The following is a 14,886-nucleotide window of genomic DNA, read 5'->3' as shown; positions in this document are numbered from 1 at the left end:
TCAGGAAATTATACAACTCAAAATTGTCCCAATCTGTGGGACCAAACATCCATGGAAGGAAAAATATTGTACTTGATGGAAACACACTTTAGATGTGAATGTAAAACATGGTGAAAATCACGTTGGAGAAATGACCTTTCACTTTCTTGCTTTTCATGCCGAGGTCCATTTACAGAACAATGTCTATAAATATTGGAACGTGGAAAGTTGGGCAGCAGAGTGCCTGGTCCACATGTGATTTTAGAAAGGGAGAGAAAGGGGAGTGGGGGGGGGGGGGGGACAGAGAGAGAGGCTTTGGGCGGTGAAGTTATTCCTATGTAATCGTTTCCTCTATGTTCACCAGAAGACTAAATAGGCAAGGTCACTTCCTTATCGGAGTCCCACAGGCTGTTCCGAGCGCTTATCCAGGCGCTGCACCTTGCGAGACTGCATCCTTTCCCGGAAACCTGCGCCGAGCAACCGAAGGGGAGGTGGTGGGGGTGGGGTGGGGGGAGACAGACAGAGAGGAATAAAAGTTTAAAAGCACCGCAGCCACAAATGGAAGCTGGTGAAAATGGCTCTGCTCACACGACCCCGGAACACTGCGGGTAAGCTCGATAATCGCCCCTATCCCCCGGGCAGAGAGAAGGTGATGGGGATCCAAGGCGCGTCCCCTGGGCTGGAGACTGCGCCTGTCACAACTCGGAGAAGGACTCTGGCATCTACCGCGGAGTCTGCGCCTGTCACCCCGGGCCAGAAGCGCCAGCAACTCGGCAATGTGACTTTGGGGCGGGGGTCCTGAAGGTGAATGGGTTGAGCCCCTTCCTGGGTTCGGGCGGCCGTGCCCGGGGATGGAGAATTTGACAGAGACGGGTGCGTTCCGTCGCGTTTTAAAGCATGTGCTGCTCATTGGAAGTTTGGCGGGTGTTGCTGGGATATGGATTTGTGGTTCTGGGGGTGGGGGGGGGTAGGGGGGTGGGGGGGTGGGGGGGGGTGGGGGGGTAGGGGGGAGGGGGGGGAGGGGGGGGTAGGGGGGCTCGGCCAGAGTTCTGGGGTGGATCGAGCTTGCATTCTGTGCAGCCAAGTCGAGAAAAGCGCGGCGGGTCGCTCCCCTCTTGAAATAAGAGCCCGTTACTGTCAGGAAGGCGACCTGCTGGGAGCCCCGGGGCCGCCAGTTGGCCAAAGTGTTGGGTTCTTGTCTCCCCACCAAACGGCATCGATTCCAAAGCCGGCCCGAGACCAGGAACAGCGACAAGGTCGCCTTCCCGTGGCTTTGTTTTGATGGAGCCACCAGGAAATTATTCTTTTTACATGTCCAAGGCGATCAGCAGAACTTCAGTGGTGGCAAGGCCACGTATACACGTGGAGGGAAGCGATGTGTCTGCGACAAAAGAGGAATTGGCCTGAGCCCCTTTGCAGAAAATGGCAAATCTTCCCCGGCGGCGGGGATTCCAGTTCGTGCACCTGTTTGGGCTGGAAGAACCCAGGGAGTTTTCATCATGAAGCGAGCGGGCACTGCGGGGAAGCGCGTCGGGGTGTCAGCGGGCGTTGGAGGGGAAGGGTCCGTCATCTCGCTCCTTGCCCGCTCAGTCCCACCACCTTGTCCCTCGCTGGCATCTGGGCAGAACATTGTTCCCCTACACGTGCAACTTCGCTGACCACTAGGTTAGTATAATTGCAAACTGGTCTCAGGAACTCGCAGTGAGGTGGCTGCAGGGTGAGGTGGCTGCAAAGAAGTGACCAGAAGAGTTACAGAGAGGGTCACTGGGGTCTCCCTCCTCCATGGACATGATCTACCAGGATCGTTGTCTGAAGAGGGCGCGCAAAATCACTGAGGGCCCCCTTCCACCCTGCCCGCACCATCTTCCAGTCGGGGAAGCGATCCAGGAGGAGCAGAGCCAGCACCACCAGGCTGAGGGGCAGCTTCTTCCCACGGGCAGAGGGGACGCTGAACAACCAAAGGAGTTGCCCACACTCGAGACTCATATTCATTATTTATTTGTGCAGATGAAATACGTCCTGCATGTGTATTGTCCGTCCTGATGTGTGTGATGTCTGGTTGTGTGTCTGTGTTTTATACAGAGGACAGGAGAACACGGTTTCATCAGGTTGTACTTGTCCAATCAGATGACAAGAAACTTGAGTAAAACACCAGATTCTGCAGTCACCGGGGTTGAAGTAAAAACACCATGCTGGAGAAACTCAGCAGGTCAAACAGTGTCCTTTGTGTCGCAAAGATAAAGATACAGAACTAACGTTTCAGGCTTGAGCCCTTCATCGAGGTAAGACGCAGCATGGTTTTAGAAAGGGAAGATCTTGTTTGACAAACTTGGTAGGATTCTTTGAGGATATAATGGGTGCGGTGGATAGAGGGGAACAGGTTGATGTTGTATATTTGGATTTCCAGAAAGCGTTTGATAAGGTGCCGCACAAGAGACTTCTCAGTAAGTTACAGGAAAGTGGAGTCCAGGGAAGTATATTGGCCTGGATTGAAAATTGGTTGTCTGACAGGAGGCAGAGAGTCAGGATAAATGGGAGTTTTTCAGGTTGGCAGAGAGTGGTAAGTGGGGTGCCGCAGGGGTCAGTGTTAGGCCCACAACTGTTCATCATTTACATTGATGACTTGGAGGAGGGGACAAAATGTGGTGTAGCCAAGTTTGCGGATGACACCAAATTGAGTGGAAGAGCAAATTGTAATGAGGATGTGGAGAGTCTGCAGAGGGATATAGTTAAGCTGGATGAGTGGGTAAAGGTCTGGCAGATGGAGTACAATGTTAGTAAGTGTGAGGTTATCCACTTTGGCAAGAAAAATAAAAGAGCTGAATATTCTTTAAAGGGTGAAAAACTACAGCATGCTGTTGTGCAGAGGGACTTGGGAGTGCTTGTGCATGAATCGCAAAAAGTTAGGTTGCAGGTGCAGCAGGTTATTAAGAAGGCAAATGGAATGTTGGCCTTCATCGCTAGAGGAATTGAATTCAGGAGTAGGGAGGTAATGTTGCAACTGTATAAGGTACTGGTGAGACCGCACCTGGAGTACTGTGTCCAGTTCTGGTCTCCATATATGATGAAGGATATACTGGCTTTGGAGACGGTCCAGAGGAGGTTTACTAGGTTGATCCCTGGGATGAAGGGGTTGACTTATGATGAAAGATTAAATCATCCAGGATTGTATTCGCTCGAGTTCAGAAGAATGAGAGGAGATCTTATAGAAACATATAGGATTATGAAGGGTACGGATAGGATAGATGTAGGAAGGTTTTTTGAGCTGGCCGGGGAAACTAAATCGAGAGGACACAGTCTCAAGATTCGGGGGAGTAGATTTAGGACAGAGATGAGGAAAAATAGTTTTTCCCAGAGAGTAGTGAATGTTTGGAATTCTCTAACCAGGGAAGTGGTTGAGGCTGCCTCATTAAACATATTTAAAATTCGGTTAGATAAATTTTTACATGATAGAGGAATTATGGGATATGGGGAGCAGGCAGGTAGGTGGAGTTAGGTCATAAATTAGATCAGCCATGATCGTATTGAATGGCGGAGCAGGCTCGATGGGCCATTTTTGGCCTACTCCTGTTCCTACTTCCTATGCATTTTAAACTGCTGAATTTCTCCAGGATCGTGTTTTTACTTGACTTAAATTTAAAATTTAGACACACAACACAGTAATGAGCCCGTGCTACCCAATTACACCCAAATGACCTACAACCCCCGGTACGTTTTGAACAGTGGGAGGAAACCAGAGCCCCCAGAAGAAACCCACGGTCACAGGGAGAGAGCTACAAACTCCTTACAGACTGCACGGGATTTGAACCCCAGTTCTGATCACTAGCATTCTTGGCAGACACAGGACAGAATAAAGACTGAAGACGAGCCAGGAGAGGAGTTTAGACCAACAGACAAAAGGTGTTAATTAGATACGATAAGAAGAAAGGTGAGAATTGATTTTGTCTCTGTGAAAGGAGACAGAGAAAAGGGGAGGGGGGGGGCAGAAGGGGGTTTAATGAAAACCAGAGAAATATATATTAATGCCATCAAGTTGGAGGGTGCCCAGAAGGCGAGATGTTGTTCTTCAGATTTGTAGGTGCTTTCAGTCTGGCAGTGCATGAGACCATGGCCAGACATGCCAGCAAGGGAATGGGATTGGGAATTAAACTGGGTGGCCACTGGTAGATCCATGCTATTGTGGAGGACAGAGCTGAGGGAGGGGCTCAACAAAGTGATCTCCCAGTCTGTGTCCAGTCTGGCTGTAGACTCTGCTCCCCCTAACCACCCTTTCCCTATAACCTCAATTCCCTTATTCTTCAAACATCTATCTCTGTGAATCTTCAATACATTTAATGAGAAGTCTCTTCCATTTCTATGGGCAGAGTTTCACAAATTCACTGCTCTCTGGGGGAGCAGTTCCTCCTCAACTCTGCCCCATATTTCCTCCCTCAAATCTTGAGGGCTGTGTCCTCTTGTTCTCACCTCCTGCCAGTGGAAACAACCTCCCTGCTTCCATCTTGTATATTCCTTCCAAAACTTCACATTTCCAACAACTACAGTTCCAGACAAATTACACCTCACGGGCAAACCCCGCCATCTCTGGAGTCAACCTGGTGACCCTCCTCTGCACCGCCTCCAACACCAAGTCATAGTGAAAAATCCTGGTGTTTATTCACATCTGAGCCTCCACTGATGTCTTGCCAGCACTACATTAACCATAAGACATATGATAAAGGAGCAGAAATAGGCCATTTGGCCCATCAACTTTGCTCTGCTATTCCATTATGAGCTGATCCATTGTCCTACTCAATGCCACTATCCTGTCTTCTCCCTATAACCTTTGATCCCCTGAATGTCCAGGAACCCAAATACACCCAATGACCTGTCCTCCACAGCCACCCGTGGCAGCAAATTCCAGAAGTTCACCACTTTCTAGCTAAAGGAATTCCTCCGCATCTATTTTAAATAGGCGCCCTTTGATCCTGAAGTTGTGCCCTCTTGTCCTCGACTGTTAGCATGGGGAACAACTTTGCCACATCTACTCTGTCCAGGCCTTTCAACATTCAAAATGCTTTTTTGAGGACCCCCCTCATTCAAACAGCCATTATGCTCTTAGTTACCACTTTGCTATTTTATGGGATCTTGTTGTGCACAAATGAGCAACCTTCTGCTTCATGACAAAGACATAATCACTTCAGACATCTGTCTGGGATTCAAATTTGACATCTTTAAGAGAGCTTACAGCTGATTTTTTTTAAGATGGCCATTCTGAGGGTATGCAGAGATCTGTATCCATTCCAACTTCATACACACTCTCAATGGGTTCTGGAGTGATTTTAGACCTCCAAAAGGAAGGGGAAGGGGAAATCCTGTTCCTTCTTTTACCGGTGTGTACCATTGAAGAATAGTGTAGAACTTTGAAAGTGAGGGGTCACAGACCACTGTTACGCCCGTGTTGTGGTCACATGACCAGTTATAAGGGTCAAATGACCACTTTTACACCATTTGCTGTTGGTGGTGGTGGGGGGCGTCACAGGATTCCTTATGTAACTGTTATAGTAGCCAAGAACTAGTACTCCCCCACAGACTCTCTCCTGACACCCTGACCACCTCCCACTGAGCTCCCAATGCCCTAACTGTAGACCCTTACCATGACCACTCACCCGAGCTTCCAACACCCCAAACGCATTCTCTCCCCAAATGCCCACCCGAGCTTCAGATGCCACAAACGCAGATCCTTGCCCTGACTGCCCATCCGAGATTCAAACGCCCTGACTGTAGACATTCACCCAGACTCCCTGCCTATCTGAGCTTCAGACACCCTGACCATGGATCCTTGCTTCAGCCCCACACCCCATAGAGCTCCCGACACCCCAACTGCAAATACTCGCCCCAACTGCCCTGCCCGCCGAGCTCCCGATGCCCCGACCGTAGACCCTTGTCTCGACAACCTGAGCTTCAGATGCCCAAAACGTGGATCCTCACCCTGACCGCCCGCCCATCAAAGCTCCCAACACCCCGACCATCAAAGGTCCCATGTAAAATTCCCCCCCCAACCAAAATTTGATCCGAAAAATTGGTCCAAAAAACCTGTCTAATACACGAGGTGGTATGTGAGTGGAAGCAAAAGGTTGAGAACCACTGCACTACATAAACAAGCAGTTTCAGTCAGAATTTTAATCTGAATACTCTTGGTGATTCTTCTGGCTTGTTCGATTGTTCGCACTAGTGTTTAATTCCTAAGATAAGATGAAGGATTGGGAACTGTGGAAAAGCACAAAACTGCAGATATCAGGAAGATGATGGAAGGTCAGAAACCACTGGAAAAACCCAGCAAGTCAGGCAGCTCCTTGGGAGAGAGTAACAGAGTCAACAATTCAGTTGATATCCTGATGAAAGTTCATCAACATGAAACATTGATGCCCTCAGGAGTTTCCAGCATTCCTGATATTCATTTTGGACTGGCTAAGATGAAGCCATCCAGTGAAGAAATAAATGCCAGAACCTCCAGCTCCCTCCACTACACAGTTAGTGTAACACTGTTACAACGCCAGTGACCCAGATTCAAATCCCATACTGTCTGTAAGGATTTTGCAGATTCTCCCCATCTGCATGGGTTTCTTCGCACCCACAAGACATACCAGGGATTGTAGGTTAATTGGGCAGCAGGGGCTCATGGGCCGGTTACCGTGCTGTACGTCTAAATTTAATATATATCTAAAAACACCATTCAATCACCTTATGTAAACTAACCAATCCTCTTCATGTGGCCCAGGACTTCCTCAAGTGCGGTCTCATTGTCTGATGTTTACCTCAGCGTACTTTGAATAGCATTATTCTTTCATTAGAGTTAAGATATCAGCCCCAGTAGCAGCAAGAAGCCTTTACTTGTGGAACAGTGGTTTTATGTGCTGTGGGGGGGGGAAGCCACAAAGGTGTCAACCGCACTGTGATGTGAAAGACAATCTCATCAGCACAGATCTCATCCTCTTGCATACAACAGAACCTTTTGAGGAATCACTTCACAAATCTTTGCAGAATTAATGAAAGGCCTGTACAGTGCTGTGGTTTTCTAAGTTCTAAATGAACAAGTAGCCATCCAGGACCATGCGTGGACCCATTTTAAAAATTAAAATCCGTTCAATCCCACGAACCAAAGAGGAATTGTGGAACAGCTTACAGAAGCTAAACTCAGTGCTATTACTGGTCCCTCGTCCTGCTGAATCTGTAGACGTTCCCTGTCAACATGGTGCATGGAATCCACTTCCTCATTTTCCACACTGCCGTCTCCATCCCCTACACGGACACATTTCCTATGGTCAAAGCCATAGGAAGAGGCCGTTCGGCCCATAGTCTTTGACCTAGGACACTGTCTTCATTGCTCAGATCCCTTCCTGCTTTGGCTCCAAGCCTGGGTGGCGGCAGGATTCCAGTCGACTAACTCCTGCCAATATATTTTATGATTTTAGTCTGTGGTGAAATGAAGGAAAGGCTGTGGATGTTGTTGACATGGACTTCAGTAAAGCCTTTGACAAGGTCCCATATGGGAGGTTAGTCAGAAAGGTTCAGATGCTCAGTATTCATGGGGAGATAGTGAACTGGATTCAACATTTACTTCGCAGGAGAAGACAGAGAGTGGTAGTGGCTGATTGCTTCTTTGACTGGAGGCCTGTGACTAGTGGTGTGCCTCAGGGATCAGTGCTTGGGACCATTGTTGTTTGTTGTCTATATTGATGATAATGTGGGAAATTGGATCAGCAAATTTGAGGATGACACAAAGATTGGAGGTGTTGTGGACAGCGACAAAGGTTTTCAAAGCTTGTAGAGGGATCTGGATCAGATGGAAAAATGGGCCAGAAAATGGCAGATGGAATTTATTGCAGACAAGTGTGAGGTGATGCATTTTGGAAGGACAAACCAAGAAAGGACATACTTAGTGAATGGTTGGACACTGAGGAGTGCAGTAGATCAGAGGGATCTGGGAATACAGATACATAATTCCCTGAAAGTGGTATCACAGGTGGAGAGGGTTGTAAATAAAGCTTTTGGTATGTTGGCCTTCACAAATCAGAGTATTGAGTGCAGGAGATGGAATGGTATGAAAAAAAATTGTATAAGACATTGGTGAGGCCAAATTTGGAGTACTGTGTCCAGTTTTAGTCACCTAACTACAGGAATGATATCAATAAGATAGAAAGAATGCAGAGAAGATTTACTAAGATGTTGCCTGGAGTTCAGGGAAAGGTTAAACAGGTTAGGACTTTATTCTTTGGAGCATAGAATGAGGGGAGATTTGATAGGGATATTTAAAATTGAGGGGTCTAGACAGAGTAAATGTAGGTTGGCTTTTTCCACTGAGGGTAGGTAAGATACAAACCAGAGGACACGGGCTGAGGGAGAAAGGGGAAAAGTTTAGGGGGAACTTTTTTTAAACACAGAGTGCTCTCAAACTTTTATGAGTTTTATTTGTATTTTGTATTTTATTTTAATAATCTATCAAAATGTCCCCTTTCATCTCTTATTCCTCCTTAAATTTAAATGTACTGCCAAAGAATCCGAAGATCCCGACTGACCCAATCCCCGAGTAGTCCAGAGACTTTTAGTGTATCACTCTCTTTTTCTTCCTTGCAGATAAACCAGTGGATTTTCAGAGCACCGGACTGCCTCTCCAGTACATTTCGCATCAAAGAAAGGTATCCTGGCTAATAGTGTAAAATGATGGAGAAAGGCGAGAGCCCCTCTCCTCCGGGCACTGGAGATGCCCACAGCCCTGTGAAGACTGAGCCAGGGCAGATTAGTGAGTGCTGCACTAACGGGGGGAATGGAGCGGATATCACGACCCCAGTCACGGCCGCTACCCCTGGAGAGGTCAGTCAGCCAAGCAAGCAAGGCGCATCTGAACCGGTTTCCGTAGAAACCACTGTGAACTCTTTGGGAAGTGTGCCACTAGATGTGCCTGTGATAAGCCTGGGACACAGCAAGAAAGGTCCAGTGAGCGACGACCGCCAGAGCAATGGAGGGGCTCGGGCTATACAGACCACTGAGCTGACAGCCCTGCACCCTATCCCGCCCCTTGTCCCCAGCTTGGACAGCAGGATGGTGCAGCTTCTAAACCCCACAGTGGCAGCCCTGCCAATGCAGAATGCACTCACTGGATCCCAGTATCACTCGCACCACTTAATCAACAGGTTGGTCAATGACTTTTCTTCTATTTGTCTATGAGATCGAGTGCATTTTTGTTGCTCTCCGGTCTAAACCGGGGCTATTTTCAGAAGGCATCTCTTCTCTGAAGGCACCTTCATCACCAAGGTACCAGGGTTTGCAGCTCAAAACAAAATAGAGCTGAGCCCACAGGAGGTCAGACAACACGGACCATGTACGTGGAAGTCCTGTTCATGTTTCTGCTCTGAGATCCTCCATCACAATGGGAAAGAGAGAAAACAAGTGTTAAACGATCGACAGGGTGGGGTTGGACGAGATGAGACAACGGTGAGACCAGCGTTGCTGCAGCATTAAGCTGTTCATGAAGTTGATGAGAGAGAAAAAGATAGTGAAAAGGAGTAAAAGAGATGAAGAGAAAAAGAAAGGCAGATATAGAAAAAAGAGAAGCTAAAAGAATACAGGGGGAGGGGGTAACAGCTATGAAATAAAGGAGTGGTTTCTCCATCCACAGATGCTGACAGTTTCAGCATTTTCTGTTTTTACTGGTCCTTCCTGCTTCTGCTGTATTTCTGGTATTTCTGAAACCAGATACCTAGAAAAGCAGGGGCGGGGTGGGGGGGGGGGGCGGGGGGAGGGGAAATAATGAGATCACATTTGCAGCATCCTTCCCTCCTCTCTTGGACATCCTGACACAGAGGCATGGTCCGCATTGCTCCGTGGTTGAAAATGTTACATGTATTTCCCACCTGAAGGAGAATGCTGAGCTTTGGGTTTTATTACTGGCTCATTAAATGGACATTTACAGACGGCCACACAGAGCAACACATGATGATTCAGAGGTCGTGTTATCAATTGTGTTTCGCAACCAATGTGGTCGAAAGACTCTTGGCACAAGGCCACACAATCTACTGGCATCCGTTTTACTACCGGTCGTGGGATTTACTTTTTCTTACCACGCAGGAGGGGGATATTCAGCCCATCAGCTTTATGCTGGCCAGCAGGAGAGCCATGCCATGGGGGTTTCCCTCTCTGCTCAACCAGTGGTTCCCAACTTTTTTTCCCCCACTGACATACCACCTCAAGTAATCCCTTAATAACCACAGAGCACCTCTCCCATCCTATGCTAGCGGTGCTCTATGGATCGTGAGGGATTACTTGAGGTGATATGTGAGTGGGGGAAAAAAGTTGGGAATCACAGCCATAAGATATAGGGCCACAAGTAACCCATCAAGTCTGCTCCACCATTGCAATATGAGCTGATCCATTCTCCCATCCAACCCCACTCCCCAGCCTTCTCCCCATAACATTTGATACCTTGACTGTTCAAATACCTATCAATCTCTGGCTTAAACGCACCCAACGATCTGGCCTCCACAGCTGTCCATGGTAGCAAATTCCAGAGGTTTCTCACTCTCTGGGTGAAGAAATTCCTACACATCTCGGTTTTAAATGATTCACTTCATCAGATGGCAGCTCGTTCCACACTCCCACCATTCTCTGTGAAGAAGTTCCCCCTAATGTTCCCCCTAAACCTTTTCCCTTTCATCCTAAAACCATGTCCTCTCAAATATATCTCTTAATCTAAGTGGAAAGAGCTGACTTGCGTTTACTCTATCTCTATCCCCTCATAATCTTGAGATTGTGCCCTCTTATCCTGGACTCTCCCACCATTGGAAAACAACTTTGTCATATCTACTCTGTTCTTGCCTTTCAACGTTCAAAATACTTATATGAGGTTTTATTTTGAATCAGTATTTACTCAGGAAACTTACTGTATAAGGAAGGAAGGGAAACAAGCAGTAGTATCATGGAACATATAGAGATTACAGAGGAGGAGATGCTTTCTGCTTTACAGCAAATAAAGGTAGATATACCCCTGGACCTGGACCTGACAGAATATTCCCTTGGACCTTGAGGGAGGCTAGTGTAGAAATTGCAGGGGCCCTGGCAGAAATATTTAAAATGTCCTTAGCCATGGGTGAGGTTGCCAGAGGGTAGCCCATGTTTTCCCATTGTTTAAAAAAGGCTCCAAAAGAAATCCAGGAAATTACAGGCTGGTGACCCTGACGTCAGTAGTAAGTAAATTGTTGGAAGGTGTTTTGCGAGATCGGGTATACTAGTATTTGGACAGGAAGGGCTGGTTAAGAATAGTCACCATGGCTTTGTAAGTAAATAAGGTCATGTTCAACCAATCTTAGAGTTTTTCGAGGCGGTTACCAAGAAAGTAGATGAAGGAAAGGTTGTGGATGTTGTCCTCATGGGCCTTTGACAAGTTCCCACATGGGAGGTTAGTTCAGAAGGTTCAGACCCTAGGTATCCATGGTGAGGTAGTAAACTGGATTCGACAATGGCTAGACAGGAGAAGCCAGAGAGTGGTAGTGGATGATTGCTTCTCAGACTGGGGGCCTGTAACTTGTGGTGTGCCTCAGGGATTAATGCTGGACCATTGTTTGTTGTTTATATCAATGATCTGGATAATATGTGGTAAATTGGATCCACAAGTTTGCTGATGACACTAAGATTGGAGGCATCGTGGACAGCGAGGATGGCTTTCAAAGCTTGCAGAGGGATCTGGACCAATTGAAAAATTGGGCCATAAAATGGCAGATGGAGTTTAATGCAGACAAGTGCGGGGTGTTGCATATCGGAAGGACAAACCAAGGTAGGTCATACATGGTAAATGGTTGGGCATTGAGGAGTGTGGAGGAACAAAGGGATCTGGGAATACAGAGACATAATTCCCTGAAAGTGGTGTCACAGATGGACAGAGTTGTAAAAAAAGCTTTTGTCATCTTGACCTTCATAAATCAAAGTATTGAGTATAGGAGTTGGGATGTTAGGGTGAGGTTATATAAAAGATCGGTAAGGCCAAATTTGAAGCATTTTGTGCAGTTCTGGTCTCCTAACTACAGGAAGAATATCAATAAAATTGAGAGGGAGCAGAGAAGATTTACTAGGATGTTGCTGGGTCTTCAGGAATTGAGTTTCAGGGAAAGATTAAGGAGGTTGGAGTGTAGAAGAATGAGGGGAGATTTGATAAACATTTACAAAATTATGAGGGGATATAGACAGAGTAAATGCAAGTCAGCTCTTTCCACTTAGATTAAGAGATATATTTGAGAGGACATGGTTTTAGGATGAAAGGGAAAAGGTTTAGGGGGAACATTAGGGGGAACTTCTTCACAGAGAACGGTGGGAGTGTGGAACGAGTTGCCATCTGATGTAGTGAATGGTTTGGAGCAAGAGGGAAGTGTAGAGGAACAATAGGAATTCAATAATTCATTGGATCAGAGGAGAATGAGATTTGATTGAGGTGAATGGTGGAGTACAGTGTCCAGTTTTGACAAAGGATGTCCTGGTGTCAGAGAGGATTCAGAGAAGATTTACTAGAATGATACCAAGAATGAAAGGGTTAACACATGAGCAATGATTGTCGGCTCTTGGACTGTACCCACTGGAGTACAGAAGGATGAGGGGGGAACCTCAGAGACATTTTGAATGCTGAAAGGCCTGGACGGAGTAGACGTGGGAAGGATGTTCCCATGGTGGGGAGTCTAGAATAAGAGGGCACAACTTCTGGATAAAAGGGCATCAATTTAAAACAGAGTTACAAAAAAATGTCTTTAGCCAGAGGGTTGTGAGTCTGTGGAACTTGTTGCCACAGGCAGCTGAGGAAGCCAGGTCATTGGGTGAATTTCAGACAGAGGTTGACAGGTATTTGATTAGTCAGGACATCAAGGGTTACAGGGAGAAAGCTGGGGATTGGGGCTGTGTGGGAGGATGGATCAGCTCATGATTAGAATGGTGGGGCAGGGCCGATGAGCTACTTCTGCTCCTATATCTTGAGAAGCTGCACCATCTACAGATTCCCCACCAATATCACACCACCCCATGTTGGAAATATAATTCCTTTGTCCTTATTGGGTCCAGACCCTGCAACTTCCTGCCCCTGAGTGTTCTGTGGGACCGCCTTCACCAGATGAACTGCAGGGGTTCAGGAAGGCTACGTTCCATTACCTTCTCAAGGGCACTGAGGGATGGATAACAAATGCTGGTCATTTCTGTCACACTCCGAGCACCAGCTCTGAAGAGGAGGAATCAGCTCTCGTTGTTTCCTCTCTCTGAGTATGGCAGGTGTTGGAACAAGTGAGTTGCAGGCATGTATTGTGGACAGCAGAGTAACGTACGTGTGTGTGTGTGTGTGTGTGTGTGTGTGTGTGTGTGTGTGTGTGTGTGTGTGTGTGTGTGTGTGTGTGTTAACTGTGTTCTTCTGCAGTGTTGGTGATTTTGGCCACGGGCTGTGATGGGGGGTAACGTGGACTCAAGGAGAGGTGGTGATGAGAGAGGAGTGAACACAGCGGATGGGGGAGAGAAGTGGCAGAGTTGGGGAGAGTGGAGAGGGGTGAACACAGGTTATGAACATTTGAGATCTTAGCCAATCCATCTGGCAGGTTCCTGCACTGCCCTACACCTTTGATCTGGATTTGAAATTAGTTCAGTGATGGAGGCTCCAGGGAAGAGAATTCCAAAGGTTTCCCAGGACCAAGTGAAAACAATTCCCATCTCTGTCCGAGATGGCCGACCATAGATTTTAAACCCTAGTTCTAGTCTGTGAAAATATCTCACCTCCTGTTCTTCTAACCTCGAGAGCCTCTAAGGACAAAATCTCTCCTCCCTCACCAACCTGCAACCCCTGGACCCAGATGGCGAATCTCCACATCATCCTCTTTGGCAGATCCAAGAGCAAATCTGTGCACGACACTCCAGGTGTGGTACCACCAAGTCCCGACATCAATGACCGGTTATGCAGTCGTACCGGAGATAGAGGCAGGTATGGGGGCTGTCAGAGAGAATAGCGAGAATGAAGAAATGGAAAAGGAGTGGAGCCAGGAGCAGCATCTCTGAGGAAGGGCTGGGGGTAAGAGGGTAAGATATAGGGGAGCAGAGAGGGAAAAATGTGGGGGATGGGTGAAGAGACACAATGGAGAAAAGCAATGGGAGGAAGATGGGAGGCCTGGCACTGAGTGGTCAGCTGAAGGAAAGGACAAGGTCTTGCATGGTAGGCTTATGCAGAAAGCCATGAGGCAAGGGATCCATGCAACCTTGGCTGCGTGGATTCAGAATGGGCTTCTCTGCAGAGTAGAAGATGAAACATAATCTGCCTGGAGATCAGTGACTAGTGGAGTTCTGCAGAGATCTGTTCTGGGATCCCTGCTCTTCGTGATTTAAAAAAAGAGCTGGACAAAATAGTAGAGGAATGAGTGGTTAAGTTTGCAGAGGCCACGAAGGTTGGAGATGTGTGGATACTGTAGAAGGTTGTTGCCGTTTTCACCAGGATATAGAAACGATGCAGAAATGGGTGGAGAAATGGCAGATGGAGTTCAATCCGCTAAGTGTGAGGTGATGCATTTTGGAAGGTTGAACGAAGGCAGAGTACAGGGTTAATGGTCAGATACTGAACAGTGTGGAAGAACAGAGGGACCTTGGAGTCCAAATCCATAGATCTCGATGTTTCTACACTGATTGATAGGATAGCCTGAAGAAAACTGAGGTCCTCCATCAGCCAGCTCCCCACCATGACTACCAGCCCCCCCCACCATGACTACCAGCCCCAGCCCCCCCCCCCCACATCTCCATCGGGCACACAGAACTCAAAACGGTCAACCAGTTTACCTACCTCGACTGCACCATTTCATCTGATGCAAGGATCGACAACGAGATAGACAACAGACTTGCCAAGGCAAATAGTGCCTTTGGAAGACT

General features: G+C 47.4%; 1 protein-coding gene across 3 annotated transcripts in view; it reads left to right on the top strand.

The window, feature by feature from the left end:
- Positions 1–477: 477 nt before the first annotated feature.
- LOC138758367 (protein lyl-1-like) overlaps positions 478–14,886 on the top strand; it is a 35,368-nt gene continuing 20,959 nt past the window's right edge. Inside the window, exons 1-3 of one of the 3 annotated variants that reach the window (XM_069927191.1) lie at positions 478–587; positions 2,062–2,261; positions 8,593–9,149. In XM_069927191.1, coding sequence (XP_069783292.1) covers positions 8,677–9,149 — 473 coding nt within the window. In that variant the 5' untranslated portion in view covers positions 478–587; positions 2,062–2,261; positions 8,593–8,676. Of the gene's footprint in view, positions 588–644; positions 853–2,061; positions 2,262–8,592; positions 9,150–14,886 lie in introns of those variants that run through there. The other 2 variants (XM_069927190.1, XM_069927192.1) reach the window with 2 other exon arrangements.

Source organism: Narcine bancroftii, chromosome 3 (assembly GCF_036971445.1).
Source record: "Narcine bancroftii isolate sNarBan1 chromosome 3, sNarBan1.hap1, whole genome shotgun sequence".
Classification (NCBI taxonomy): Eukaryota; Metazoa; Chordata; class Chondrichthyes; order Torpediniformes; family Narcinidae; genus Narcine; species Narcine bancroftii.
The sequence above is the reverse complement of the archived record's forward strand: the minus strand, read 5'-3'. Positions and strand labels throughout refer to the sequence as shown.